A 27,644-nucleotide genomic window follows, 5' to 3' on the forward strand; every position below is an offset into this window, starting at 1 on the left:
ACGCAAATCTTTCATCCTTAATCGAATCTGTAAAATGGGCTGGTAACACTCACATATAGTGAGGATTAAATGAAAAAATGAAAGAAAGTGCTTTGCCAATTGTAAAGTGATGTACACACTTATATTGTTATTAGAGCCTTTGCATAAGGTTGTGGGGTTGTGCACTGAGCAAGGATTCCACCTTTAAGGGGGTGGCCTGATTCACATCAGACACACAATTTGTGTGCTTATTAAACAAAGTTCCAGCAGAGGGCAGCAAAGGGTTTGGTTTCCGGAATCAGAAGGGGCCCCCTTTTTAAATTCACATGAATGCGTTGCATAGGTTCTGATATTGGTATTCACACTTGATGAAAAAGAATGAATAATGTGTCGATTCGTCAGTTATTTAAGTACAAACTGTGTGAGGCACAGATGAGCTAGACATACAGCAATGAGCAAGACTGACCCACTTACTGACCTTAAGTGACCTTCACACAGTAAACAGGATGACAGAGATGATTCATTGCAGCTGCCATAAGTGCCATGAAGAAAAAATGCAGGGCTCCACGAGAGCATGCCAGGGAGCCCCAGCCCTGCCTGCCGGGATGGAGAAGGCTTCCCTTGGGAGGCGAGGTTTGGGTGAGGTCTGAGGGTGTACAGCAAAGACAGGGGGGAGGAGTGGGGGTTAGCTTTGGGTAGGGATGTGTGAGGGGGAAGCATTCAGTGGCCAACTGACCTGTGTCGTGAGAAATCAGGCTGGTGTGACCCTTGGGGTGTGGATAGGGTTGGTATGTGGGTGTTGGTTATGTCCTGTTTCTTAACCTAGGTGCTGGGTATGTGGGTGTTACTTCCTCAAGCTGCACACTTAGGACACATGCATTTTTCTGTAAGCACGTCCCACCAGTGCTACTCAGTGTACTGGCCCGTGATGAGAGGGGAGCTTGGCCAGAATCAGTGCACTGCTGTCTCCACTGATGAGTCTTGCTATGCAAACAGCGTGCTTAGCGTCCCAGTTGATCTGCAAGCTCCTCATTCTTGCAGACCTGCAACGAACAGGCTTGTAGATGGCACCAGTCTGGGGACCCTGCCTGGAGTAGCACCTATTATACTTCAATAGTGAAAAAAAGGCCAATGTGGCTGGAGCCTGAGGAAGGAAAAGAGAGTGACAAGAGATGATGTGGAAGAAGTAAGGTCTAAAAGCAGAAGAGAATCAAATGCAAGAAGAGCAGCGGGAGGGAGGGGACGACGGTGACCCAAGGAGAAGTGAGAGTGCAGAGGGGCAGAAGCCAGCCCAGGGCCTGACCCTCGGAGACCAGCGCGCACAGGAGCACAGGAGACAGCCAGCACAGGAGGAGAAAGCGTCCTGCTGGGAATGAGAACGCTGCCAGGCTGGGCTCGGGGGAGGGTTTTCTCCAGTTGCTAGAATGGATGTTTATATGAGAACGTGACCTGTGGGTTCAGTGATCTCCCTTAATCGCTTTTGGTCATTTTGGCGGAAACAGCCACCAGGTGTGGTGTGGGTAGGTTAGGCAGCGCTCCTGGTGCACTGTCACTCAGGGGACACTGTGTGAGAGTGGAGAGGGACAGGGCAGGGGGAGGCCAAGGACAGTGGGAGGGAAGAGCAGGGATTCCGGCCCGAGGCTTGGCTGGCTTCCTCACCCCTCTGGGGATTATATTTCTGAAAACCTCTTTTTGAACTTGAGCCAATAATTTTTCCCTTTCCTTTTCTTAAAAAAAACAAACCAATGATAATCATCATTTATAGCTATAAACATGGATTTACAAGCCTCCTATGTCAACAATTTTAAAGTAAATTTTCTTATCTTTCTACCAGTTTGGAGAAACAAGGTACATATGAGTCCTTAGGAAAGGAAAATTATTGCATTGACTAAGGAAAGATAGCAAGCTCATGTTAATAGATGGGAAGGCTAAAAATATTACTGAAGCCAAATTTTCACAAATTAATGTATGTAAGTGTAGTTAATGCAAATATTAGAAAGTAAATAAAGGTCTGCACAGTAGTCCCCTCTTGTCCTCAGAGGATATATTCCAAGACCCGCAGTGCAGGCCTGAAACCATGGATGGTACTGAACCCTAGATAGACTGTATTTCTTCCATCTGATAACTGAAATGCCTACTAAGTGACAAACGGGACAGCATGGAGATGTTGGACAATGGGACGATTCACGTCCAGGCTAGGGTGGAGCAGGATAGCCTGAGATTTTATCACGATACTCAGAACAACACACAATTTAAGATTTATGGATAGTTTATTTCTGGAATTTTCCATTTAATATTTTTGGACCTTGGTTGACTATGGGTAACTGAAACCACGGAAAGCAAAAGAGTGGATAAGGTGGGACTACTGTCTAGCCTTAGAAATACAGTATTACATAAAAAGGGCTTTTTAAGGAAGAAGTACAGGGCATAAAGCAATGATTAATGGTGGGTGATTTTGTCCCCCAGGGATTCTCTGGCAATGTTTGAAAATCTTTTTGTTTGTGAGGACTGGGAGGCAGCAGCTACTGGCATCTAACAGGTACAGGATGTTGCTAAACGTCCTAGGATGCACGAGACAGCCTCCACAACCAAGGACCATCCGGTCCAAACTGTCAGTAAATGTCAGTAGTGCCAAGGTTGAGAGACCCTGGCATAAGAGACCACGCCGCTAAAGATAAACTGATTTAGCTAGGGGAAAAAAAAAAGTCTTCACAACCAAAAGCTTCTCGGGTAAGTTATAAGAAACAAACAAAAGAAGAAAAATTGCAATAAGCATAACAACAGGTCAATTTTCCTGATGGATTAAACAAAAAAGAAATAGACCTTTATAAGAACAGGCAAATACAGACAGGTGACCCTCAAAAGAAAAAATTCTGATGACAAACTTATTTAAAAACAGGTAGATTAGTCAAGATAGGCTAGATAACGCTGTGGTCATTCGTGACCCTCCCAAATCTCAGTGGTTTATTATAGGTGTCAGTAAACTATGGCTGGAAAGCCAAACTGGCCTATGCCTGTTTTTGTCAATAAAGTTTTACTGAAGCACAGCCACAGCCATTTGTTTACATATCTGTCTCTGGCTGCTAGCATGCTGCAAAGGCAAGAGTTGAGTCATTTTGTTAGAGACCATATGGCCAGCAAAGCCCAAATTATTTATTACCTAACCCTTTTTGGAAAAAGTTTGCCAAGCTCTGGTTCACAACAAAGGTTTACTTCTCCCTCAAGCTACTTGTTCATCCCAAATTGGATTAGGCTCAGCCCAATATCATCGACATTCCTGGCTCCTGGCGACAGAGCGGTCTCTGTAGAATGTCGCTGGTGTCAGGGCAGAGAGAAAGACTTAAAGCTTTGACCTGAAAGTCACCCTCTCACTTTGGTCCACACTTCTTTGGCTAAGTCAAGTGATGGGGGCATTCCTGAGCCCACCATGTAGGCGTGAATAACCTTCTAAGCAGGTGGGCCCTGGAATATTGGTGAGCAGTAATACAACCAACACGTTCAACCACCTGCAGAGTGCAGAGAAACTCAAAGGAGCACACCAGTGGAACATCATTCTTTGACTTTAAGTTTGGCAAACTGAAAAGTCTTGTTATTTCTAGCATTGGTGGAGACGTAATAGAGAAAAATATGATGTTAATGGGAGTGTAAACTGGCAACAATTTGGCAATTTGACAACCAATATGTACTAATTTTAAACATGCAGAGTCAGTGCCAAAGCTACTTCATTATTAGAAATGTAGCCATACAAATGGCAGATTCCATTATCCTCAGCCTTATCCTTGGATCTGGATGTCTGGGCACACTTGGGTCCTTGTCAACACCTTCAAGTTTCAGGTTGAGTTGCCCTTCCTTTGAGTCACCTGACCTACAACTTGGAGCTTTTCTTAGATTCCATGCCCAGGTGAGGCTGCCCCTGAACCAAGCAGTGATTTGTGAATAGTTTAAATTGGGGTCCCCAGTGAGCCTCCTCCTCCCCCAATTAGTGACCGCCCTTCTTATGCCCCCAGTCCCCACCTGTGCAGGAGATCTCTGTATCTCACTTTTACCTGGCCATTTCTCTACAATCACTTCTCTCTTTTCATGTCTATATCTTTCTTTCTCCTCCAGACTAACAATACTTCTTCTTTTTTCTCTTTTTCCCCTTCAACTCCTCTTTTTTTTGTCTATCAATTGGAATGCGAGCTCCATAAAGGCAGGGATTTGTGTCTGTTTTGCTCACTGCTGAGTCCCCAGGACCTGGGATTTGTGCCCTAACACTCAGTCCATCTTTGTCGAATGAAAGTACACAGGCAGTATATTTCTGAAAATATCAGAAGTATGTATTTTTCATCCTTGTAAATTGTAAAGGGTTCCCTGACTATTAAACCAATAGTTTCCAGAGGAAAGGCAGATGCTGGTTAGAACTAAGAGGCCACTGCTTGGTTGAGCCCATTTTGGGGACCTTAGACAAAAATCTCGAAACACAGAATTTGTTAATAGTAAAGTGGATTTCTAAGTTCCAAAACTTACCTTTATAGACCAAAACAAACAATTCTAAATATTAAGTTTCCTAGAAGTCACCAGTAGAGAAAACTCAGCAAACGACAGAGAGGAAGTTTCCTCCAGCCAGGCAGGGGGAAGGGTTGGGGAACCGGAAGGGAGAGACAAGAGGAGGACGTGGGCAAGCTGCAGATCTGCATTCCCTCCCAGGTCAAACCCCCAAATCAAGGGGTTTTGGAAACAGACAGAAAAATTGGGGGGATTTCCAAAGCAGTGAGGCTCATGTCACAATTCATGTTTGGGAGCTGGGAAGAGATGGCTTCCCAGGGTGCCCCCATATGGGCGCAATATCCGAGAGAATCTCCCTGACTGGCACACCTTGGACACTTGGTAAACAGTTATGAGTAAAAGATAAAGAAAAAGGGAAGGAGAAAGGAACAGGGAAAGGGAAGGGGGATAGAATGCAAAGGAGGAGAAAAGGTGATGAAGACCACAGAGGGAGGAAGCAGAAGAGCCAGAAAAATGCAGTTTTATGAATTTTTGTTTTCTATACTGCAAATAACACCGTTTTCGTGCATTGGGACAGATGCATGGTAGGCAGGTGATGGAGTTTGAATGTGTTGTCTCCTCTAAAACTCATGTGGAAATTTGATCCCCAATGTGGCAGTGTTGGAAACTGATTGGGTCATGGGGGCGCATCCCTCATGAATGGGTTAATGCTCTCCCTGGGGGAGAGGGGATTAATGAGTGAGTTCTCACTCTATTAGTTCCCACGAGAGATGGTTGTTTAAAGGACCCTGGCACCTTCTCTCTCTCTCTCTTGCTTCCTCTTGCCATGTGATCTGCTTGTACCTGCCAGCTGCCTGCCACTTTTCTGCCATGAGTAGAAGCAGCCTGAGGCCCGTGCCAGATGCAGCTGTCCCAGAATAATAAGCCAAATAAACCTCTTTCCTTTATAAATTACCCAGTCTCAGGTATTTCTCTTATAGCAACACAAAACGGACTAGAACAGAAGGTATGGGTTGACTCAGGGGATTTCGAATGCTCCATGACTCCAACCTAACTCCAGTTTGGGATTGGGAGTCTGAATCCTGCTTGCAGATCAGGTTCCTCGTGTCCATCCTTTCTGACTCTGACCGTGCATTGGTCACAATTCTAATCTCAAAATTGTCTGATGCCTCCTGTGTGCCCCAGCCCCCATTCTCTACCTGCTATGAGAGAAAAGGAGGCCACGTTTGAACCAACTCGGTGTTGGGTTCTCTCTTCTTCTGCAGGGAGGAGTCCTTTGAGGGGGAGGCCCAGAGGACAGGAGTGGGACTGACCGTGCTCCAGGGACAAGGGGTGGAGGCCATGCTGCTCGGTGAAGTGAGGACCGTGATAAACATGAAGGGAGTAACGACTTCAGTTTTCCTGCTTACCTCTCAGGAGCCTTTCTTTCTGTTTTCTTGTTGAACTAGACCTGCCATCTCTTTTCCTCTTCTTTTCTAAAAAAATAAAGAAAAATCTTTTATGACGATGAGTATTGATGTACAAGCCTGAGATGTCAACACTTTTTAACTAAAATTTTTTCTGCTTTCCCATCACTTTGGAGAGATAAGAAAACAATGAGACCTACGTGAGAAAAGTACTCCACATAATGGGGAAGTGAAAAGAATTGGAGAAAGATGTAAGAGAGATATGCTAAATAAGTCACACTTAAAATATGTCATTTTAAATTAATAGCAAGTTTTTTAAGACTAAAAGAAAATATACAGAAAGATTATTATAAGTGATGGATAGTAAAAGGTTTTCCGAGCCAAAATTCATGGCCAAAAATTATACAAGTAAGGGATAAACAGATTTGACTGTTTAAAACATTTTAAATGTTCATCTCTCAGAAAACACCCCCGTCATAATAAAACTAAAACAAAATGGGAATAATTGTAATATATGTACCATGTAGAAGGTTAATATCCTTACCAGATAAAGCAAAAGATGAATAGTACTCTAAGAAAATGGGTAGTCAGCATAAGTTAAAAATACTCAAATAAGGAATATAAATGACAAATTTACTTGGAAATCATCTTTACACCACTAAGAATCAAAGAAATGCATTGTCTGGTCTTAAGGATATGTAAACATTTAAAAAGTTTTATCATGTTCAGCAAGTAGAAAAAGAGCACTCATATATTGCTAGAGGGAATGGAAATTATTACATTTTCTGGAGGGCAATTTGGCAATGTATAAATTTTAAGATATTGAGATGCTAACCAAGTAATCTCGTGTTTAGAAATCAATTCTAAGGAAATTATTGGACAAATGTGCAGTGATACACACACATGCAAATGTGATTTCTATTTTCGCATAAAAATAGGAAATAACATAACTGTCCATCAATAGGTGATTATTAACAAACTGGTTAATCATACGATATGGTCCTATATAGTTAAAAAGAGAAAGTGGATAACATTAAATGCACAGTAAAAAAGTGGTTTATAGAATAGACTATATAGTATTAGTTTATATATGCATATATAAAGAAAAATGTATGTATATTTATAAGGTCTGAAAATAAGGTTGAGTAAGCAGATTGAACAGTTGCTTAACTTCCTGAGTTATAGTTTTCTGTACTTCTTGCAGATTTTTAGAGATACTGTATCATGCAGGACAGGGTAGGCTATGTTGGAGAAAGAAACAGTGCCAAATCTTGGTGTCTTAACATAAAAAGTACTTCACAGTCACAGCAAGTCTTCTGCAGGACCAGATGACTCTCAGGGCGCTGTCCTCTACCTGGGGGAGGTGCACACTGCTCTGGCCTTTAGGCACCTTTCTCTCACGTGCTTGGACCCAGAAGTGACACCCATCTCTTCAGCTCATTGGAGAACAAATGTCATGGAGCTGCCTCCTGCAAGGAGGATGGCCATGTGGCTTTCCAAGATTCCGGGAAACACGGGAGGACCAGAAATAGTGCAGAGCAGCCATAATGCCCACCACAGACGTGTGCAGGACGAATAGTGCTGGTTGCTCCACTTTCTCTGGTTTCCCTTTTTCCTTAGTAATAAAGCCCCTGATTCTGAGCTGGAAACCTGCTCTTCTAGAATAAAGACTACATTTCCCTGCCTCCTTTGAAGTCAGATGTGGCCACACAACCAGTCCTAGCGGCAGAATTACTAAACGCAACCTGACCATAGTGTCCTTCTATGGAGGACGCGTGCCCTTCTCTGACCTTGACACTTTCCCTCTGGCTGGAACGCAGACTTGCTGGCTGGACCCCAGTGAAGGGGACGCCACATGCTGAGGGTGGAGGGACAACAAGCAAGGATGAGCCGGGACTCTACAGTGTACGCCACCAGCTCCTGAACTCCTGCCTCTGTGTGGGAGAAAGAAATAACCTCTCTTGATTAGCGACTTATTTTATTTATTTTTTTAAAGTGGGGTGGGATTTGCTGTCATAAACAGCAACCTAATTCTAATGGTTACAGCATATCACGTTTATAGTACGGAAACTTTTCGATCTTGAAAAAAAGTTAAATCACTTTTAAAAAGCATTTTTGAAAGGCTTTTTCTGGCTCAGCTGTCTTTCCATGCGTCAGAGGATATAACACACAGTAAGGGGACCATCGAGTCCGCCCTAACAGAGACCAAAGAGGCTCTTCCTCACACTTACGCTTTTCCCCAGGAGATTCTCCCAAACAGACTTGATCATCCACGGGACCTAGAAAGTAAGGAGATAAAAGCCATTTTTTGAATAAGCAAGTTTCACATTTAGTGACCACACTCATTTCAGACAACGGTGAATTGACAGGTTTGACAATACTATCTGTGCCCCTTTCTTTCTAATGGAGAATGACGGCTCCTGAAGAGCTCCTGGGGACCAGCTTGCTAGTCCTGAGCCAGACATTCATCATCCGCAGGATCTCGGACAAACCCACGAATCCTTTCCGTGTCTCAATTTCCTCATGTGCAAAATTAGAATAAATCAGTCAACCTTCTCCAAGGGTTGTCGTGAGAATAAAGTGAAATTATCCATGAGAAAATCTGAAACATTACTATGTAGGGGAAACTATTAGAAATGATAATTTGTATTTTAAGGTGGTAAAATTTAACCCATTTTTCCTGACAAGAATTAGATATTTGTCATTTGACAGTCACTTCTGTCCTCGGAAAGTTCTGTGAATTTGTGACACATTGGCCAAATCACCAACAAACAGAATATTCAGCTTTTTCCCCCATCTAAGGACAGTGCTATAAACTCATTCCAGAAATGTGATAACGGCAGCGGTGGTGAGGGGGGTATTAACATGTGCCATTTACCAGCGCACGTCCATACTATGTTGTTACACATGCCCGGGCATAATATCACGTTTTTTGTGTTTATAATGAGCTGTTCTTGCACCAGTTTCCCCAGAACGGTCACGTGAGAAATATTTGTGTAAACAGGGAATTGGTTTATTATTAATACTTCTAAGTGAAAAAACAAATAAATTGATTTATTTAAAAAACTAAAAACTAATTTAAAAATTATTAGTTTTAATTTGTAACAAGGTACATATAGATAGACATAAACAAAATCTGGAGCCTCAATCATTTGTAAGAGCAAAAAGGGGCCTGAGACCAAAAGTTTGAGTTTGACATGAGTTTTGGGGGGGCCAGCGGTGGAATGATGGAGTTTGGATGTGTTTTCCCCTCCAAAACTCATGCGGAAAATTGATCCCCAATGTGACAGTGTCAGAAACTGATTGAGTCATGCAGGTGGATCCCTCATGAACGGATTCATGCTCTCCCTTGGGGAGGGGGGATTAATGAGTGAGTTCTCGCTCTATTAGTTCCCGCAAGAGCTGGTTGTTTAAAGGACCCTGGCACCTCCTCTCTCTCTCTTGCTTCCTCTCGCCATGTGATCTGCTTGTACCAGTGGCTGCTGCCACTTTTCGGCCATGAGTAGAAGCAGCCTGAGGCCCATGCCAGATGCAGCTGTCCCTGAATCATAAGCCAAATAAACCTCTTTCCTTTATAAATTACCCAGTCTCAGGTATTTCTCTTATAGCAACACAAAACGGACTAAAACAGCAGGTGTGGGTTGACTAAGGGGATTTCAAATGCTCCCTGAGTCCAACCTAATTCCAGCTTGGGATTGGGAGTCTGAATCCTGCTTGCAGATCAGGTTTCTCGTCCATCCTTTCTGACTCTGACCCTGGATTGGACACAATTCGAATCTCAAAATTGTCTGACACCTCCTGTGTGCCCCAGCCCCATTCTCTCCCCACTATGAGGGAAAAGGAGGCCGCGTTTGAACCAACTTGGTGTTGGGTTCTCTCTTCTTCTGCAGGGAGGAGTCCTTTGAGGGGGAGGCCCAGAGGACAGGGGTGGGGCTGACCGTGCTCCAGGGACAAGTGAGCGGAGGCCATGCTGCTCGGTGAAGTGAGGACCGTGATAAACATGAAGGGAGTAACGACTTCACTTTTCCTGCTTACCTCTCAGGAGCCTTTTTTTCTGTTTTCTTGTTGAACTAGACCTGCCATCTCTTTTCCTCTTCTTTTCTAAAAAAATAAAGAAAATCTTTTATGATGACGAATATTGATCTACAAGCCTGAGATGTCAACACATTTTAAGTAAAATTTTTTCTGCTTTCCCATCACTTTGGAGAGATAAGAAAACAATGAGACCTACGTGAGAAAAGTACTCCACATAATGGGGAAGTGAAAAGAATTGGAGAAAGATGTAAGAGAGATATGCTAAATAAGTCACGCTTAAAATATGTCATTTAAAATTAATAGCCAGTTTTTTAAGACTAAAAGAAAATATACAGAAAGATTATTATAAGTGATGAATCATAAAAGGTTTTCCAAGCCAAAATTCAGGGCCAGAAATTATACAGGTAAAAGAGAAACAGATTTGACTGTTTAAAAATTTTAAATGTCCATCTCTCAGAAAACACCCCGATCATAATAAAACGGAAACAAAATGGGAATAATTGTAATATATGTAACATATAGAAGGTTGATATTCTTACCAGATAAAGCAAAAAGTGAATAGTACTCTAAGAAAATGGGTAGTCAGCATAAGTTAAAAATACTCAAATAGGAAATATAAATGACAAATTTATTTGGAAATCATCTTTACACCACTAAGAATCAAAGAAATGCATTGTTTGGTCTTAAGGATACGTAAACATTTAAAAAGTTTTATCATGTTCAGCCTGTAGAAAATGAGCACTCATATATTGCTAGAGGGAATGTAAATTATTACATTTTCTGGAGGGCAATTTGGCAGTGTATAAATTTTAAGATATTCAGACGCTAACCAAGTAATCTCGTGTTTAGAAATCAATTCTAAGGAAATTATTGGACAAATGTGCAGTGATACACACATGCAAATGTGATTTCTATTTTCGTATAAAAATATCATCAATAGGTGATTATTAACAAACTGGTTAATCATACGATGTGCCGTGTAGTTAAAAAGAGAAAGTGGATAACATTAAATGCACAGTAAAAAAGTGGTTTATAGAATAGACTATATAGTATTAGTTTATATATGCATATATAAAGAAAAATGTATGTATATTTATAAGGTCTGAAAATAAGGTTGGGGAAGCAGATTGAGCAGTTGCTTAACTTCCTGAGTTATAACTTTCTCTACTTCTTGTAGATTTTTGGAGATACTGTATCATGCAAGACAGGGTAGGCTATGTTGGAGAAAGAAACAGTGCCAAATCTTGGTGTCTTAACATAAAAAGTACTTCACAGTCACAGCAAGTCCTCTGCAGGACCAGATGACTCTCAGGGCGCTGTCCACTACCTGGGGGAGGTACACACTGCTCTGGCCTTTAGGCACCTTTCTCTCACGTGCTTGGACCCAGAAGTGACACCCATCTCTTCAGATCATTGGAGAACAAATGTCATGGAGCTGCCTCCTTCAAGGAGGATGGCCAGGTGGCTTTCCAAGATTCCGGGAAACACGGGAGGACCAGAAATAGTGCAGAGCAGCCATAATGCCCACCACAGACGTGTGCAGGACGAATAGTGCTGGTTGCTCCACTTTCTCTGGTTTCCCTTTTTCCTTAGTAATAAAGCCCCTGATTCTGAGCTGGAAACCTGCTCTTCTGGAATTAAGACTACATTTCCCAGCCTCCTTTGAAGTCAGATGTGGCCACACAACCAGTCCTAGCGGCAGAATTACTAAACGCAACCTGACCATAGTGTCCTTCTATGGAGGACGCGTGCCCTTCTCTGACCTTGACGCTTTTCCTCTGGCTGGAACGCAGACTTGCTGGCTGGACCCCAGTGAAGGGGACGCCACATGCTGAGGGTGGAGGGACAACAAGCAAGAATGAGCCGGGACTCTACAGTGTACGCCACCAGCTCCTGAACTCCTGCCTCTGTGTGGGAGAAAGAAATAACCTCTCTTGATTAGCGACTTATTTTATTTATTTTTTTAAAGTGGGGTGGGATTTGCTGTCATACACAGCAACCTAATTCTAATGGTTACAGCATATCACGTTTATAGTACGGAAACTTTTCTATCTCGAAAAAAAGTTAAATCACTTTTAAAAAGCATTTTTGAAAGGCTTTTTCTGGCTCAGCTGTCTTTTCATGTATCAGAGGATATAACACACAGTAAGGGGACCATCGAGTCCGCCCTAACAGAGACCAAAGAGGCTCTTCCTCACACTTACGCTTTTCCCCAGGAGATTTTCCCAAACAGACTTGATCATCCACGGGACCTAGAAAGTAAGGAGAAAAAAAGCCATTTTTTGAATAAGCAAGTTTTACATTTTGCGACCAGACTCGTTTCAGACAACGGTGAATTGACACGTTTGACAATATTATCTGTGCCCCTTTCTTTCTAATGGAGAATGACGGCTCCTGAAGAGCTCCTGGGACCAGCTTGCTAATCCTGAGCCAGACATTCATCATCCGCAGGATCTCGGACAAACCGACGAATACTTTCCGTGTCTCAATTTCCTCATGTGCAAAATTAGAATAAATCAGTCAACCTTCTCCAAGGGTTGTCGTGAGAATAAAGTGAAATTATCCATGAGAAAAGCTGAAACATTACTATGTAGGGGAAACTGTTAAAAATGATAACTTGGATTTTAAGGTGGAAAATTTAACCCATTTTTCCTGACAAGAATTCGATATTTGTCATTTGAGAGTCACATCTCTCCTCGGAAAGTTTTGTGAATTTGTGACATATTGGCTAAATCAACAACAAACAGAATATTCAGCTTTTTCCCCCCTCTAAAGACAGTGCTATAAACTCATTCCAGAAGTGTGATAACGGCAGCGGTGGTGAGGGGGGTATTAACATGTGCCATTTACCAGCGCATGTCCATACTATGTTGTTACACATGCCCGGGCATAATATCACATTTGTGTTTATGATGAGCTGTTCTTGCCCCAGTTTCCCCAGAACAGTCACATGAGAAATATTTATGTAAACAGGGAATTGGTTTATTATTATTACTTTGAAGTGAATAAACAAATAAATTGATTTAATTAAAAAACTAAAAACTAATTTTAAAATTATTAGTTTTAGTTTGTAACAAGGTACATATAGATAGACATAAACAAAATCTGGAGCCTCAATCATTTGTAAGAGCATAAAAGAGTCCTGAGACCAAAAGTTTGAGTTTGACATAAGTTTTGGGGGACCAGGGGTGGAATGATGGAGTTTGGATGTGTTGTCCCCTCCAAAACTCATGCAGAAATTTGATCCACAATGTGTCAGTGCTGGAAACTGATTGAGTCATGCGGCGGATCCCTCATGAACGGATTCATGCTCTCCCTTGGGGAGGGGGGATTAATGAGTGAGTTCTCCCTCTATTAGCTCCCGTGAGAACTGGTTGTTTAAAGGACCCTGGCACCTCCTCTCTCTCTCTCTTGCTTCCTCTCACCATGTGATCTGCTTGTACCCACCGGCTGCTGCCACTTTCCACCATGAGTAGAAGCAGCCTGAGGCCTGTGCCAGAGGCTGCTGTCCAAGAATTGTAAGCCAAATAAACCCCTTTCCTTTATAAATTACCCAGTCTCAGGTATTTCTCTTATAGCAACACAAAACGGACTAAAACAGCAGGTGTGGGTTGACTAAGGGGATTTCGAATGCTCCATGACTCCAACCTAACTCCAGTTTTGGATTGGGAGTCTGAATCCTGCTTGCAGATCAGGTTCCTCGTGTCCATCCTTTCTGACTCTGACCCTGGATTGGACACAATTCGAATCTCAAAATTGTCTGAAGCCTCCTGTGCGCCCCAGCCCCCATTCTCTCCCCGCTATGAGAGAAAAGGAGGCCACGTTTGAACCAACTTGGTGTTGGGTTCTCTCTTCTTCTGCAGGGAGGAGTCCTTTGAGGGGGAGGCCCAGAGGACAGGGGTGGGGCTGACCGGGCTCCAGGGACAAGTGAGCGGAGGCCATGCTGCTCGGTGAAGTGAGGACCGTGATAAACATGAAGGGAGTAACGACTTCACTTTTTCTGCTTACCTCTCAGGAGCCTCTTTTCCTGTTTTCTTGTTGAACTTGACCTGCCATCTCTTTTCCTCTTCTTTTCTAAAAAAATAAAAAATAAATCTTTTAAGATGGCAAATATTGATCTACAAGCCTGAGATGTCGACATTTTTCAAGTACAATTTTTTCTGCTTTCCCATCACTTTGGAGTGATAAGAAAACAATGAGACCTACATGAGAAAAGTACTCCACATAATGGGGAAGTGAAAAGAATTGGAGAAAGATGTAAGAGAGATATGCTAAATAAGTCACACTTAAAATCTGTCATTTTAAATTAATAGCCAGTTTTTTAAGACTAAAAGAAAATATACAGAAAGATTATTATAAGTGATGAATCGTAAAAGGTTTTCCAAGCCAAAATTCAGGGCCAGAAATTATACAGGTAAAAGAGAAACAGATTTGACTGTTTAAAACATTTTAAATGTCCATCTCTCAGAAAACATCCCCATCATAATAAAACGGAAACAAAATGGGAATAATTGTAATATATGTAACATATAGAAGGTTAATATTCTTACCAGATAAAACAAAAAGTGAATAGTACTCTAAGAAAATGGGTAGTCAGCATAAGTTAAAAATACTCAAATAAGGAAATATAAATGACAAATTTATTTGGAAATCATCATTACACCACTAAGAATTAAAGAAATGCATTCTCTGGCCTTAAGGATACGTAAACATTTAAAAAGTTTTATCATGTTCAGCCTGTAGAAAATGAGCACTCATATATTGTTAAAGGGAATGTAAATTATTACAGTTTCTGGAGGGCAATTTGGCAGTGTATAAATTTTAAGATATTCAGACGCTAACCAAGTAATCTTGTGTTTAGAAATCAATTCTAAGGAAACTATTGGACAAATGTGCAGTGATACACACACACATGCAAATATGATTTCTATTTTCGTATAAAAATATCATCAATAGGTGATTATTAACAAACTGGTTAATCATACGATGTGCCGTGTAGTTAAAAAGAGAAAGTGGATAACATTAAATGCACAGTAAAAAAGTGGTTTCTAGAATAGACTATATAGTATTAGTTTATATATGCATATATAAAGAAAAATGTATGTATATTTATAAGGTCTGAAAATAAGGTTGAGTAAGCAGATTGAACAGTTGCTTAACTTCCTGAGTTATAGTTTTCTGTACTTCTTGCAGATTTTTAGAGATACTGTATCTTGCAGGACAGGGTAGGCTATGCTGGAGAAAGAAACAATGCCAAATCTTGGTGTCTTAATATAAAAATTACGTCACAGTCACAGCAAGTCTTCTGCAGGACCAGATGACTCTCAGGGCGCTGTCCTCTACCTGGGGGAGGTACACACTGCTCTGGCCTTTAGGCGCCTTTCTCTCACGTGCTTGGACCCAGAAGTGACACCCATCTCTTCAGCTCATTGGAGAACAAATGTCATGGAGCTGCCTCCTGCAAGGAGGATGGCCAGGTGGCTTTCCAAGGTTCCGGGAAACACGGGACGACCAGAAATAGTGCAGAGCAGCCATAATGCCCACCACAGACGTGTGCAGGACGAATAGTGCTGGTTGCTCCACTTTCTCTGGTTTCCAGTTTTCCTTAGTAATAAAGCCCCTGATTCTGAGCTGGAAACCTGCTCTTCTGGAATAAAGACTACATTTCCCAGCCTCCTTTGAAGTCAGATGTGGCCACACAACCAGTCCTAGCGGCAGGATTACTAAATGCAACCTGCCCGTAGTGTCCTTCTAGGGAGGACGCGTGCCCTTCTCTGACCTTGACACTTTCCCTCTGGTTGGAACACAGAGTTGCTGGCTGGACCCCAGTGAAGGGGACGCCACATGCTGAGGGTGGAGGGACAACAAGCAAGAATGAGCCGGGACTGTACAGTGTACGCCACCAGCTCCTGACCTCCTGCCTCCGTGTGGGACACAGAAATAACCTCTCTTGATTAGCGACTTATTTTATTTATTTTTTTAAAGTGGGGTGGGATTTGCTGTCATAAACAGCAACCTAATTCTAATGGTTACAGCATATCACGTTTATAGCACGGAAACTTTTCTATCTTGAAAAAAAGTTAAATCACTTTAAAAAAGCATTTTTGAAAGGCTTTTTCTGGCTCAGATGTCTTTTCATGCGTCAAAGGATATAACACACAGTAAGGGGACCATCGAGTCCACCCTAACAGAGACCAAAGAGGCTCTTCCTCACACTTACGCTTTTCCCCAGGAGATTTTCCCAAACAGACTTGATCATCCACGGGACCTAGAAAGTAAGGAGATAAAAGCCATTTTTTGAATAAGCATGTTTTACATTTTGTGACCACACTCGTTTCAGACAACGGTGAATTGACAGGTTTGACAATATTATCTGTGCCCCTTTCTTTCTAATGGAGAATGACGGCTCCTGAAGAGCTCCTGGGACCAGCTTGCTAATCCTGAGCCAGACATTCATCATCCGCAAGATCTCGGACAAACCCACGAATCCTTTCCGTGTCTCAATTTCCTCATGTGCAAAATTAGAATAAATCAGTCAACCTTCTCCAAGGGTTGTCGTGAGAATAAAGTGAAATTATCCATGAGAAAAGCTGAAACATTACTATGTAGGGGAAACTGTTAAAAATGATAATTTGGATTTTAAGGTGGTAAAATTTAACCCATTTTTCCTGACAAGAATTCCTTATTTGTCCTTTGACAGTCACTTCTGTCCAGGGAAAGTTCTGTGAATTTGTGACACATTGGCTCTATCGCCAACAAACAGAATATTCAGCTTTTTTCCCCTTCTAAAGATAGTGCTATAAACTCATTCCAGAAATGTGATAATGGCAGCGGTGGTGACGGGGGTATTAACATGTGACATTTACCAGCGCACGTCCATACTATGTTGTTACACATGCCCGGGCATAATATCACGTTTGTGTTTATGATGAGCTGTTCTCGCCCCAATTTCCCCAGAACGGTCACATGAGAAATATTTATGTAAACAGGGAATTAGTTTATTATTATTACTTTTAAGTGAATAAACAAATAAATTGATTTAATTAAAAAACTTCAAACTAATTTAAAAATTATTAGTTTTAATTTGTAACAAGGTACATAAACAAAATCTGGAGCCTCAATCATTTCTAAGAGCATAAAAGAGTCCTGAGACCAAAAGTTTGAGTTTGACCTGAGTTTGGGGGGGCCAGGGGCAGAATGATGGAATTTAGATGTGTTGTCCCCTCCAAAACTCATGCGGAAATTTGATCCACAATGTGTCAGTGCTCGAAACTGATTGAGTCATGTGGGTGGATCCCTCATGAATGGGTTCATGCTCACCCTGGGGGAGGGGGGATTATGAGTGAGTTCTTGCTCTATTAGTTCCCGTGAGAGCTGGTTGTTTAAAGGACCCTGGCACCTCCTCTCTCTCTCTTGCTTCCTCTCACCATGTGATCTGCTTGTACCCACTTGCTGCTGCTACTTTTCCATCATGAGTAGAAGCAGCCTGAGGCCTGTGCCAGATGCTGCTGTCCCAGAATCGTAAGCCAAATAAACCCTTTTCCTTATAAATTACCCAGTCTCAGGTATTTCTGTTATAGCAACACAAAACGGACTAGAACAGAAGGTATGCGTTGACTCAGGGGATTTCGAATGCTCCATGACTCCAACCTAATTCCAGTTTGGGATGGGGAGTCTGAATCCTGCTTGCAGATCAGGTTTCTCGTCCATGCTTTCTGACTCTGACCCTGGATTGGACACAATTCGAATCTCAAAATTGTTTGACGCCTCCAGTGCGCCCCAGCCCCCATTCTCTCCCCACTATGAGAGAAAAGGAGGCCGCGTTTGAACCAACTTGGTGTTGGGTTCTCTCTTCTTCTGCAGGGAGGAGTCCTTTGAGGGGGAGGCCCAGAGGACAGGGGTGGGGCTGACCGTGCTCCAGGGACAAGTGGGTAGAGGCCATGTGCTCGGTGAAGTGAGGACCGTGATAAACATGAAGGGAGTAACGACTTCACTTTTCCTGCTTACCTCTCAGGAGCCTTTTTTTCTGTTTTCTTGTTGAACTTGACCTGCCATCTCTTTTCCTCTTCTTTTCTAAAAAAATAAAGAAAAATCTTTTATGACGATGAATATTGATCTACAAGCCTGAGATGTCAACACTTTTTAAGTAAAATTCTTTGTGCTTTCCCATCACTTTGGAGTGATAAGAAAACAATGAGACCTACGTGAGAAAAGTACTCCACATAATGGGGAAGTGAAAAGAATTGGAGAAAGATGTAAGAGAGATATGCTAAATAAGTCACACTTAAAATATGTCATTTTAAATTAATAGCAAGTTTTGTAAGACTAAAAGAAAATATACAGAAAGATTATTATAAGTGATGAATCGTAAAAGGTTTTCCAAGCCAAAATTCAGGGCTGAAAATTATACAGGTAAAAGAGAAACAGATTTGACTCTTTAAAACATTTTAAATGTCCATCTCTCAGAAAACACCCCCATCATAATAAAACGGAAACAAAATGGGAATAATTGTAATATATGTAACATGTAGAAGGTTAATATCCTTACCAGATAAAGCAAAAGGTGAATAGTACTCTAAGAAAATGTGTAATCAGCATAAGTTAAAAATACTCAAATAAGGAATATAAATGACAAATTTACTTGGAAATGATCTTTACACGACTAAGAATCAAAGAAATGCATTGTCTGGTCTTAAGGATACGTAACCATTTTAAAAATTTTATCATGTTTTGCCTGTAGAAAATGAGCACTCATATATTGTTAAAGAGAATGTAAATTATTACAGTTTCTGGAGGGCAATTTGGCAATGTATAAATTTTAAGATATTCAGACGCTAACCAAGTAATCTCGTGTTTAGAAATCAATTCTAAGGAAATTATTGGACAAATGTGCAGTGATACACACATGCAAATGTGATTTCTATTTTCGTATAAAAATATCATCAATAGGTGATTATTAACAAACTGGTTAATCATACGATGTGCCGTGTAGTTAAAAAGAGAAAGTGGATAACATTAAATGCACAGTAAAAAAGTGGTTTATAGAATAGACTATATAGTATTAGTTTATATATGCATATATAAAGAAAAATGTATGTATATTTATAAGGTCTGAAAAAAAGGTTGGGGAAGGAGATTGAACAGTTGCTTAACTTCCTGAGTTATAACTTTCTCTACTTCTTGCAGATTTTTGGAGATACTGTATCATGCAGGACAGGGTAGGCTATGTTGGAGAAAGAAACAGTGCCAAATCTTGGTGTCTTAACATAAAAAGTACTTCACAGTCACAGCAAGTCCTCTGCAGGACCAGATGACTCTCAGGGCGCTGTCCACTACCTGGGGGAGGTACACACTGCTCTGGCCTTTAGGCGCCTTTCTCTCACATGCTTGGACCCAGAAGTGACACCCATCTCTTCAGCTCATTGGAGAACAAATGTCATGGAGCTGCCTCCTGCAAGGAGGATGGCCATGTGGCTTTCCAAGGTTCCGGGAAGCACAGGAGGACCAGAAATAGTGCAGAGCAGCCATAATGCCCACCACAGACGTGTGCAGGACGAATAGTGCTGGTTGCTCCACTTTCTCTGGTTTCCAGTTTTCCTTAGTAATAAAGCCCCTGATTCTGAGCTGGAAACCTGCTCTTCTGGAATAAAGACTACATTTCCCAGCCTCCTTTGAAGTCAGATGTGGCCACACAACCAGTCCTAGTGGCAGGATTACTAAATGCAACCTGCCCATAGTGTCCTTCTATGGAGGACGCGTGCCCTTCTCTGACCTTGACACTTTCCCTCTGGCTGGAACGCAGAGTTGCTGGCTGGACCCCAGTGAAGGGGACACCACGTGCTGTGTGTGGAGGGACAACAAGCAAGAATGAGCCGGGACTCTACAGTGTACGCCATCAGCTCTCGACCTCCTACCTCCGTGTGGGACAGAGAAATAACCTCTCTTGATTAGCCACTTATTTTATTTATTTTTTTAAAGTGGGGTGGGATTTGCTGTCATACACAGCAACCTAATTCTAATGGTTACAGCATATCACGTTTATAGTACGGAAACTTTTCTATCTCGAAAAAAAGTTAAATCACTTTAAAAAAGCATTTTTGAAATGCTTTTTCTGGCTCAGATGTCTTTTCATGCGTCGTAGGATATAACACACAGTAAGGGGACCATCGAGTCCACCCTAACAGAGACCAAAGAGGCTCTTCCTCACACTTACGCTTTTCCCCAGGAGATTCTCCCAAACAGACTTGATCATCCACAGGACCTAGAAAGTAAGGAGAAAAAAGCCATTTTTTGAATAAGCAAGTTTCACATTTTGTGACCACACTCATTTCAGACAACGGTGAATTGACAGGTTTGACAATATTATCTGTGCCCCTTTCTTTCTAATGGAGAATGACGGCTCCTGAAGAGCTCCTGGGACCAGCTTGCTAGTCCAGAGCCAGACATTCATCATCCGCAGGATCTCGGACAAACCCACGAATCCTTTCCGTGTCTCAATTTCCTCATGTGCAAAATTAGAATAAATCAGTCAACCTTCTCCAAGGGTTGTCGTGTGAATAAAGTGAAATTATCCATGAGAAAAGCTGAAATATTACTATGTAGGGGAAACTGTTAAAAATGATAATTTGTATTTTAAGGTGGTAAAATTTAACGCATTTCTCCTGACAAGAATTAGATATTTGTCCTTTGACAGTCACTCTGTCCTGGAAAACTTCTGTGAATTTGTGACACATTGGCCATATCACCAACAAACAGAATATTCAGGATTTTCCCCCTCTAAAGACAGTGCTATAAACTCATTACAGAAATGTGATAATGGCAGTGGTGGTGAGGGGGGTATTAACATGTGCCATTTACCAGCGCACGTCCATACTATGTTGTTACACATGCCCGGGCATAATATCACGTTTGTGTTTATGATGAGCTGTTCTTGCCCCAATTTCCCCAGAACGGTCACATGAGAAATATTTACGTAAAGAGGGAATTGGTTTATTATTATTACTTTGAAGTGAATAAACAAATAAATTGATTTAATTAAAAAACTAAAAACTAATTTAAAAATTATTAGTTTTAAATTGTAACAAGGTACATATGGATAGACATAAACAAAATCTGGAGCCTCACTCATTTCTAAGAGCATAAAAGTGTCATGAGACCAAAAGTTTGAGTTTGACATAAGTTTTGGGGGGCCAGGGGTGGAATGAGGCGGTTTGGATGTGTTGTCCCCTCTAAAACTCATGCAGAAAATTGATCCCCTATGTGACAGTGTCAGAAACTGATTGAGTCATGCCGGCAGATCCCTCATGAATGGATTCATGCTCTCCCTTGGGGAAGGGGGATTAATGAGTGAGTTCTCGCTCTATTAGTTCCCGTGAGAGCAGGTTGTTTAAAGGACCCTGGCACATCCTCTCTCTCTCTTGCTTCCTCTCGCCATGTGATCTGCTTGTACCCACCGGCTGCTGCCACTTTTCCGCCATGAGTAGAAGCAGCCTGAGGCCTGTGCCAGAGGCTGCTGTCCCAGAATCGTAAGCCAAATAAACCTCTTTCCTTTATAAATTACCCAGTCTCAGGTATTTCTGTTATAGCAACACAAAACGGACTAAAACAGCAGGTGTGGGTTGACTCAGGGGATTTCGAATGCTCCATGACTCCAACCTAATTCCAGCTTGGGATTGGGAGTTTGAATCCTGCTTGCAAATCAGGTTCCTCGTGTCCATCCTTTCTGACTCTGACCCTGAATTGGTCACAATTCGAATCTCAAAATTGTCTGAAGCCTCCTGTGCGCCCCAGCCCCCATTCTCTCCCCACTATGAGAGAAAAGGAGGCCGCGTTTGAACCAACTTGGTGTTGGGTTCTCTCTTCTTCTGCAGGGAGGAGTCCTTTGAGGGGGAGGCCCAGAGGACAGGGGTGGGGCTGACCGTGCTCCAGGGACAAGGGGTGGAGGCCATGCTGCTCGGTGAAGTGAGGACCGTGATAAACATGAAGGGAGTAACGACTTCACTTTTCCTGCTTACCTCTCAGGAGCCTTTTTTTCTGTTTTCTTGTTGAACTTGACCTGCCATCTCTTTTCCTCTTCTTTTCTAAAAAAATAAAGAAAAAATCTTTTATGACGACCAATATTGATCTACAAGCCTGAGATGTCATCACATTTTAAGTAAAATTCTTTGTGCTTTCCCATCACTTTGGAGAGATAAGAAAACAATGAGACCTACGTGAGAAAAGTACTCCACATAATGGGGAAGTGAAAAGAATTGGAGAAAGATGTAAGAGAGATATGCTAAATAAGTCACACTTAAAATATGTCATTTTAAATTAATAGCCAGTTTTGTAAGACTAAAAGAAAATATACAGAAAGATTATTATAAGTGATGAATCGTAAGAGGTTTTCCAAGCCAAAATTCAGGGCCAGAAATTATACAGGTAAAAGAGAAACAGATTTGACTCTTTAAAACATTTTAAATGTCCATCCCTCAGAAAACACCCTCATCATAATAAAACGGAAACAAAATGGGAATAATTGTAATATATGTAACATATAGAAGGTTAATATTCTTACCAGATAAAGCAAAAAGTGAATAGTACTCTAAGAAAATGGGTAGTCAGCATAAGTGAAAAATACTCAAATAGGAAATATAAATGACAAATTTATTTGGAAATCATCTTTACACCACTAAGAATCAAAGAAATGCATTGTCTGGTCTAAAGGATACGTAAACATTTAAAAAGCTTTTATCATGTTCAGCATGTAGAAAAAGAGCACTCATATATTGCTAGAGGGAATGGAAATTATTACATTTTCTGGAGGGCAATTTGGCAATGGACAAATTCTAAGATATTGAGATGCTAACCAAGTAATCTTGTGTTTAGAAATCAATTCTAAGGAAATTATTGGACAAATGTGCATTGATACACACACATGCAAACGTGATTTCTATTTTCGTATAAAAATAGGAAATAATCTAACTGTCCATCAATAGGTGATTATTAACAAACTGGTTAATCATACGATGTGCCGTGTAGTTAAAAAGAGAAAGTGGATAACATTAAATGCACAGTAAAAAAGTGGTTTATAGAATAGACTATATAGTATTAGTTTATATATGCATATATAAAGAAAAATGTATGTATATTTATAAGGTCTGAAAATAAGGTTGAGTAAGGAGATTGAGCAGTTGCTTAACTTCCTGAGTTATAGTTTTCTATACTTCTTGCAGATTTTTAGAGATACTGTATCATGCAGGACAGGGTAGGCTATGTTGGAGAAAGAAACAGTGCCAAATCTTGGTGTCTTAACATAAAAATTACGTCACAGTCACAGCAAGTCCTCTGCAGGACCAGATGACTCTCAGGGCGCTGTCCGCTACCTGGGGGAGGTACACACTGCTCTGGCCTTTAGGCGCCTTTCTCTCACGTGCTTGGACCCAGAAGTGACACCCATCTCTTCAGCTCATTGGAGAACAAATGTCATGGAGCTGCCTCCTGCAAGGAGGATGGCCATGTGGCTTTCCAAGATTCCGGGAAACACGGGAGGACCAGAAATAGTGCAGAGCAGCCATAATGCCCACCACAGACGTGTGCAGGACGAATAGTGCTGGTTGCTCCACTTTCTCTGGTTTCCCTTTTTCCTTAGTAATAAAGCCCCTGATTCTGAGCTGGAAATCTGCTCTTCTGGAATAAAGACTACATTTCCCAGCCTCCTTTGAAGTCAGATGTGGCCACACAACCAGTCCTAGCGGCAGGATTACTAAATGCAACCTGCCCATAGTGTCCTTCTAGGGAGGACGCGTGCCCTTCTCTGATCTTGACGCTTTCCCTCTGGCTGGAACGCAGACTTGCTGGCTGGACCCCAGTGAAGGGGACGCCACATGCTGAGGATGGAGGGACAAAAAGCAAGAAAGAGCCGGGACTGTACAGTGTACGCCACCAGCTCCTGACCTCCTGCCTCCGTGTGGGACAGAGAAATAACCTCTCTTGATTAACGACTTATTTTATTTATTTTTTTAAAGTGGGGTGGGATTTGCTGTCATACACAGCAACCTAATTCTAATGGTTACAGCATATCACGTTTATAGTACGGAAACTTTTCTATCTCGAAAAAAAGTTAAATCACTTTTAAAAAGCATTTTTGAAAGGCTTTTTCTGGCTCAGCTGTCTTTTCATGCGTCACAGGATATAACACATGGTAAGGGGACCATCGAGTCCGCCCTAACAGAGACCAAAGAGGCTCTTCCTCACACTTACGCTTTTCCCCAGGAGATTTTCCCAAACAGACTTGATCATCCACGGGTCCTAGAAAGTAAGGAGAAAAAAAGCCATTTTTTGAATAAGCAAGTTTCACATTTTGTGACCACACTCATTTCAGACAACGGTGAATTGACAGGTTTGACAATACTATCTGTGCCCCTTTCTTTCTAATGGAGAATGAGGGCTCCTGAAGAGTTCCCGGGACCAGCTTGCTAGTCCTGAGCCGGACATTCGTCATCCGCAGGATCTCGGACAAACCCACGAATCCTTTCCGTGTCTCAATTTCCTCATGTGCAAAATTAGAATAAATCAGTCAACCTTCTCCAAGGGTTGTCGTGAGAATAAAGTGAAATTATCGATGAGAAAAGCTGAAACATTACTATGTAGGGGAAACTGTTAAAAATGATAATTTGGATTTTAAGGTGGTAAAATTTAACCCATTTTTCTGACAAGAATTCGATATTTGTCCTTTGACAGTCACTTCTGTCCTGGGAAGGTTCTGTGAATTTGTGACACATTGGCCATGTCACCAACAAACAGAATATTCAGGTTTTTCCCCCTCTAAAGACAGTGCTATAAACTCATTCCAGAAATGTGATAACGGCAGCAGTGGTGAGGGAGGTATTAACATGTGCCATTTACCAGCGCACGTCCATACTATGTTGTTACACATGCCCGGGCATAATATCACGTTTGTGTTTATGATGAGCTGTTCTTGCCCCAATTTCCCCAGAACGGTCACATGAGAAATATTTATGTAAACAGGGAATTGGTTTATTATTATTACTTTTAAGTGAACAAACAAATAAATTAATTTAATTAAAAAACTAAAAACTAATTTAAAAATTATTAGTTTTAATTTGTAACAAGGTACATATCGATAGACATAAAATCTGGAGCCTCAATCATTTCTAAGAGCATAAAAGAGTCCTGAGACCAAAAGTTTGAGTTTGACATGAGTTTTGGGGGGCCAGGGGTGGAATGATGGAGTTTGGATGTGTTGTCCCCTCCAAACCTCATGCGGAAATTTGATCCACAATGTGACAGTGTCAGAAACTGATTGTGTCATGCGGGCGGATCCTTCATGAATGAGTTAATGCTCTCCCTGGGGGAAGGGGGATTAATGAGTGAGTTCTCGCTCTATTAGCTCCCGTGAGAACTGGTTGTTTAAAGGACACTGGCACCTCCTCTGTCTCTCTTGCTTCCTCTCACCATGTGATCTGCTTGTACCCACCGGCTGCTGCCACTTTCCACCATGAGTAGAAGCAGCCTGAGGCCTGTGCCAGAGGCTGCTGTCCCAGAATCATAAGCCAAATAAACCTCTTTCCTTTATAAATTACCCGGTCTCAGGTATTTCTTTTATAGCAACACAAAACGGACTAAAACAGCAGGTGTGGGTTGACTCAGGGGATTTCGAATGCTCCATGACTCCAACCTAATTCCAGTTTGGGATTGGGAGTCTGAATCCTGCTTGCAGATCAGGTTCCTCGTGTCCATCCTTTCTGATTCTGACCCTGGATTGGACACAATTCGAATCTCAAAATTGTCTGACACCTCCTGTGTGCCCCAGCCCCATTCTCTCCCCACTATGAGAGAAAAGGAGGCCGCGTTTGAACCAACTTGGTGTTGGGTTCTCTCTTCTTCTGCAGGGAGGAGTCCTTTGAGGGGGAGGCCCAGAGGACAGGGGTGGGGCTGACCGTGCTCCAGGGACAAGTGAGCGGAGGCCATGCTGCTCGGTGAAGTGAGGACCGTGATAAACATGAAGGGAGTAACGACTTCACTTTTCCTGCTTACCTCTCAGGAGCCTTTTTTTCTGTTTTCTTGTTGAACTTGACCTGCCATCTCTTTTCCTCTTCTTTTCTAAAAAAATAAAGAAAAATCTTTTATGACGACGAATATTGATCTACAAGCCTGAGATGTCAACACTTTTCAAGTAAAATTTTTTGTGCTTTCCCATCACTTTGGAGAGATAAGAAAACAATGAGACCTACGTGAGAAAAGTACTCCACATAATGGGGAAGTGAAAAGAATTGGAGAAAGATGTAAGAGAGATATGCTAAATAAGTCACACTTAAAATATGTCATTTTAAATTAATAGCCAGTTTTGTAAGACTAAAAGAAAATATACAGAAAGATTATTATAAGTGATGAATCGTAAGAGGTTTTCCAAGCCAAAATTCAGGGCCAGAAATTATACAGGTAAAAGAGAAACAGATTTGACTCTTTAAAACATTTTAAATGTCCATCTCTCAGAAAACACCCTCATCATAATAAAACGGAAACAAAATGGGAATAATTGTAATATATGTAACATATAGAAGGTTAATATTCTTACCAGATAAAGCAAAAAGTGAATAGTACTCTAAGAAAATGGGTAGTCAGCATAAGTGAAAAATACTCGTATAGGAAATATAAATGACAAATTTATTTGGAAATCATCTTTACACCACTAAGAATCAAAGAAATGCATTGTCTGGTCTAAAGGATACGTAAACATTTAAAAAGCTTTTATCATGTTCAGCATGTAGAAAAAGAGCACTCATATATTGCTAGAGGGAATGGAAATTATTACATTTTCTGGAGGGCAATTTGGCAATGGACAAATTCTAAGATATTGAGATGCTAACCAAGTAATCTTGTGTTTAGAAATCAATTCTAAGGAAATTATTGGACAAATGTGCAGTGATACACACACATGCAAATGTGATTTCTATTTTCGTATAAAAATAGGAAATAATCTAACTGTCCATCAATAGGTGATTATTAACAAACTGGTTAATCATACGATGTGCCGTGTAGTTAAAAAGAGAAAGTGGATAACATTAAATGCACAGTAAAAAAGTGGTTTCTAGAATAGACTATATAGTATTAGTTTATATATGCATATATAAAGAAAAATGTATGTATATTTATAAGGTCTGAAAATAAGGTTGAGTAAGGAGATTGAACAGTTGCTTAACTTCCTGAGTTATAGTTTTCTGTACTTCTTGCAGATTTTTAGAGATACTGTATCATGCAGGACAGGGTAGGCTATGCTGGAGAAAGAAACAATGCCAAATCTTGGTATCTTAACATAAAAATTACGTCACAGTCACAGCAAGTCCTCTGCAGGACCAGATGACTCTCAGGGAGCTGTCCTCTACCTGGGGGAGGTGCACACTGCTCTGGCCTTTAGGCAACTTTCTCTCACGTGCTTGGACCCAGAAGTGACACCCATCTCTTCAGCTCATTGGAGAACAAATGTCATGGAGCTGCCTCCTGCAAGGAGGATGGCCATGTGGCTTTCCAAGGTTCCGGGAAACACGGGAGGACCAGAAATAGTGCAGAGCAGCCATAATGCCCACCACAGACGTGTGCAGGACGAATAGTGCTGGTTGCTCCACTTTCTCTGGTTTCCAGTTTTCCTTAGTAATAAAGCCCCTGATTCTGAGCTGGAAACCTGCTCTTCTGGAATAAAGACTACATTTCCCAGCCTCCTTTGAAGTCAGATGT

General features: G+C 41.4%; 1 protein-coding gene across 4 annotated transcripts in view; it reads right to left on the bottom strand.

Moving 5' to 3' along the window:
* SP110 (SP110 nuclear body protein) overlaps positions 1-27,644 on the bottom strand; it is a 48,070-nt gene that overhangs the window by 4,896 nt on the left and 15,530 nt on the right. For 2 of the 4 annotated variants that reach the window (XM_063093117.1, XM_063093106.1), the window contains 11 exons: positions 25,947-26,012; positions 24,150-24,197; positions 21,923-21,988; positions 20,122-20,169; positions 17,916-17,981; positions 16,129-16,176; positions 13,917-13,982; positions 12,113-12,160; positions 9,909-9,974; positions 8,105-8,152; positions 5,877-5,942 (listed from right to left, as the gene is read on the bottom strand). In XM_063093117.1, coding sequence (XP_062949187.1) covers positions 5,877-5,942; positions 8,105-8,152; positions 9,909-9,974; positions 12,113-12,160; positions 13,917-13,982; positions 16,129-16,176; positions 17,916-17,981; positions 20,122-20,169; positions 21,923-21,988; positions 24,150-24,197; positions 25,947-26,012 — 636 coding nt within the window. The remainder of the gene's footprint in view (positions 1-5,876; positions 5,943-8,104; positions 8,153-9,908; positions 9,975-12,112; positions 12,161-13,916; positions 13,983-16,128; positions 16,177-17,915; positions 17,982-20,121; positions 20,170-21,922; positions 21,989-24,149; positions 24,198-25,946; positions 26,013-27,644) is intronic. The other 2 variants (XM_063093109.1, XM_063093122.1) reach the window with 2 other exon arrangements.

The sequence above is a fragment of the Cynocephalus volans genome, chromosome 1 (assembly GCF_027409185.1).
Source record: "Cynocephalus volans isolate mCynVol1 chromosome 1, mCynVol1.pri, whole genome shotgun sequence".
Classification (NCBI taxonomy): domain Eukaryota; kingdom Metazoa; phylum Chordata; class Mammalia; order Dermoptera; family Cynocephalidae; genus Cynocephalus; species Cynocephalus volans.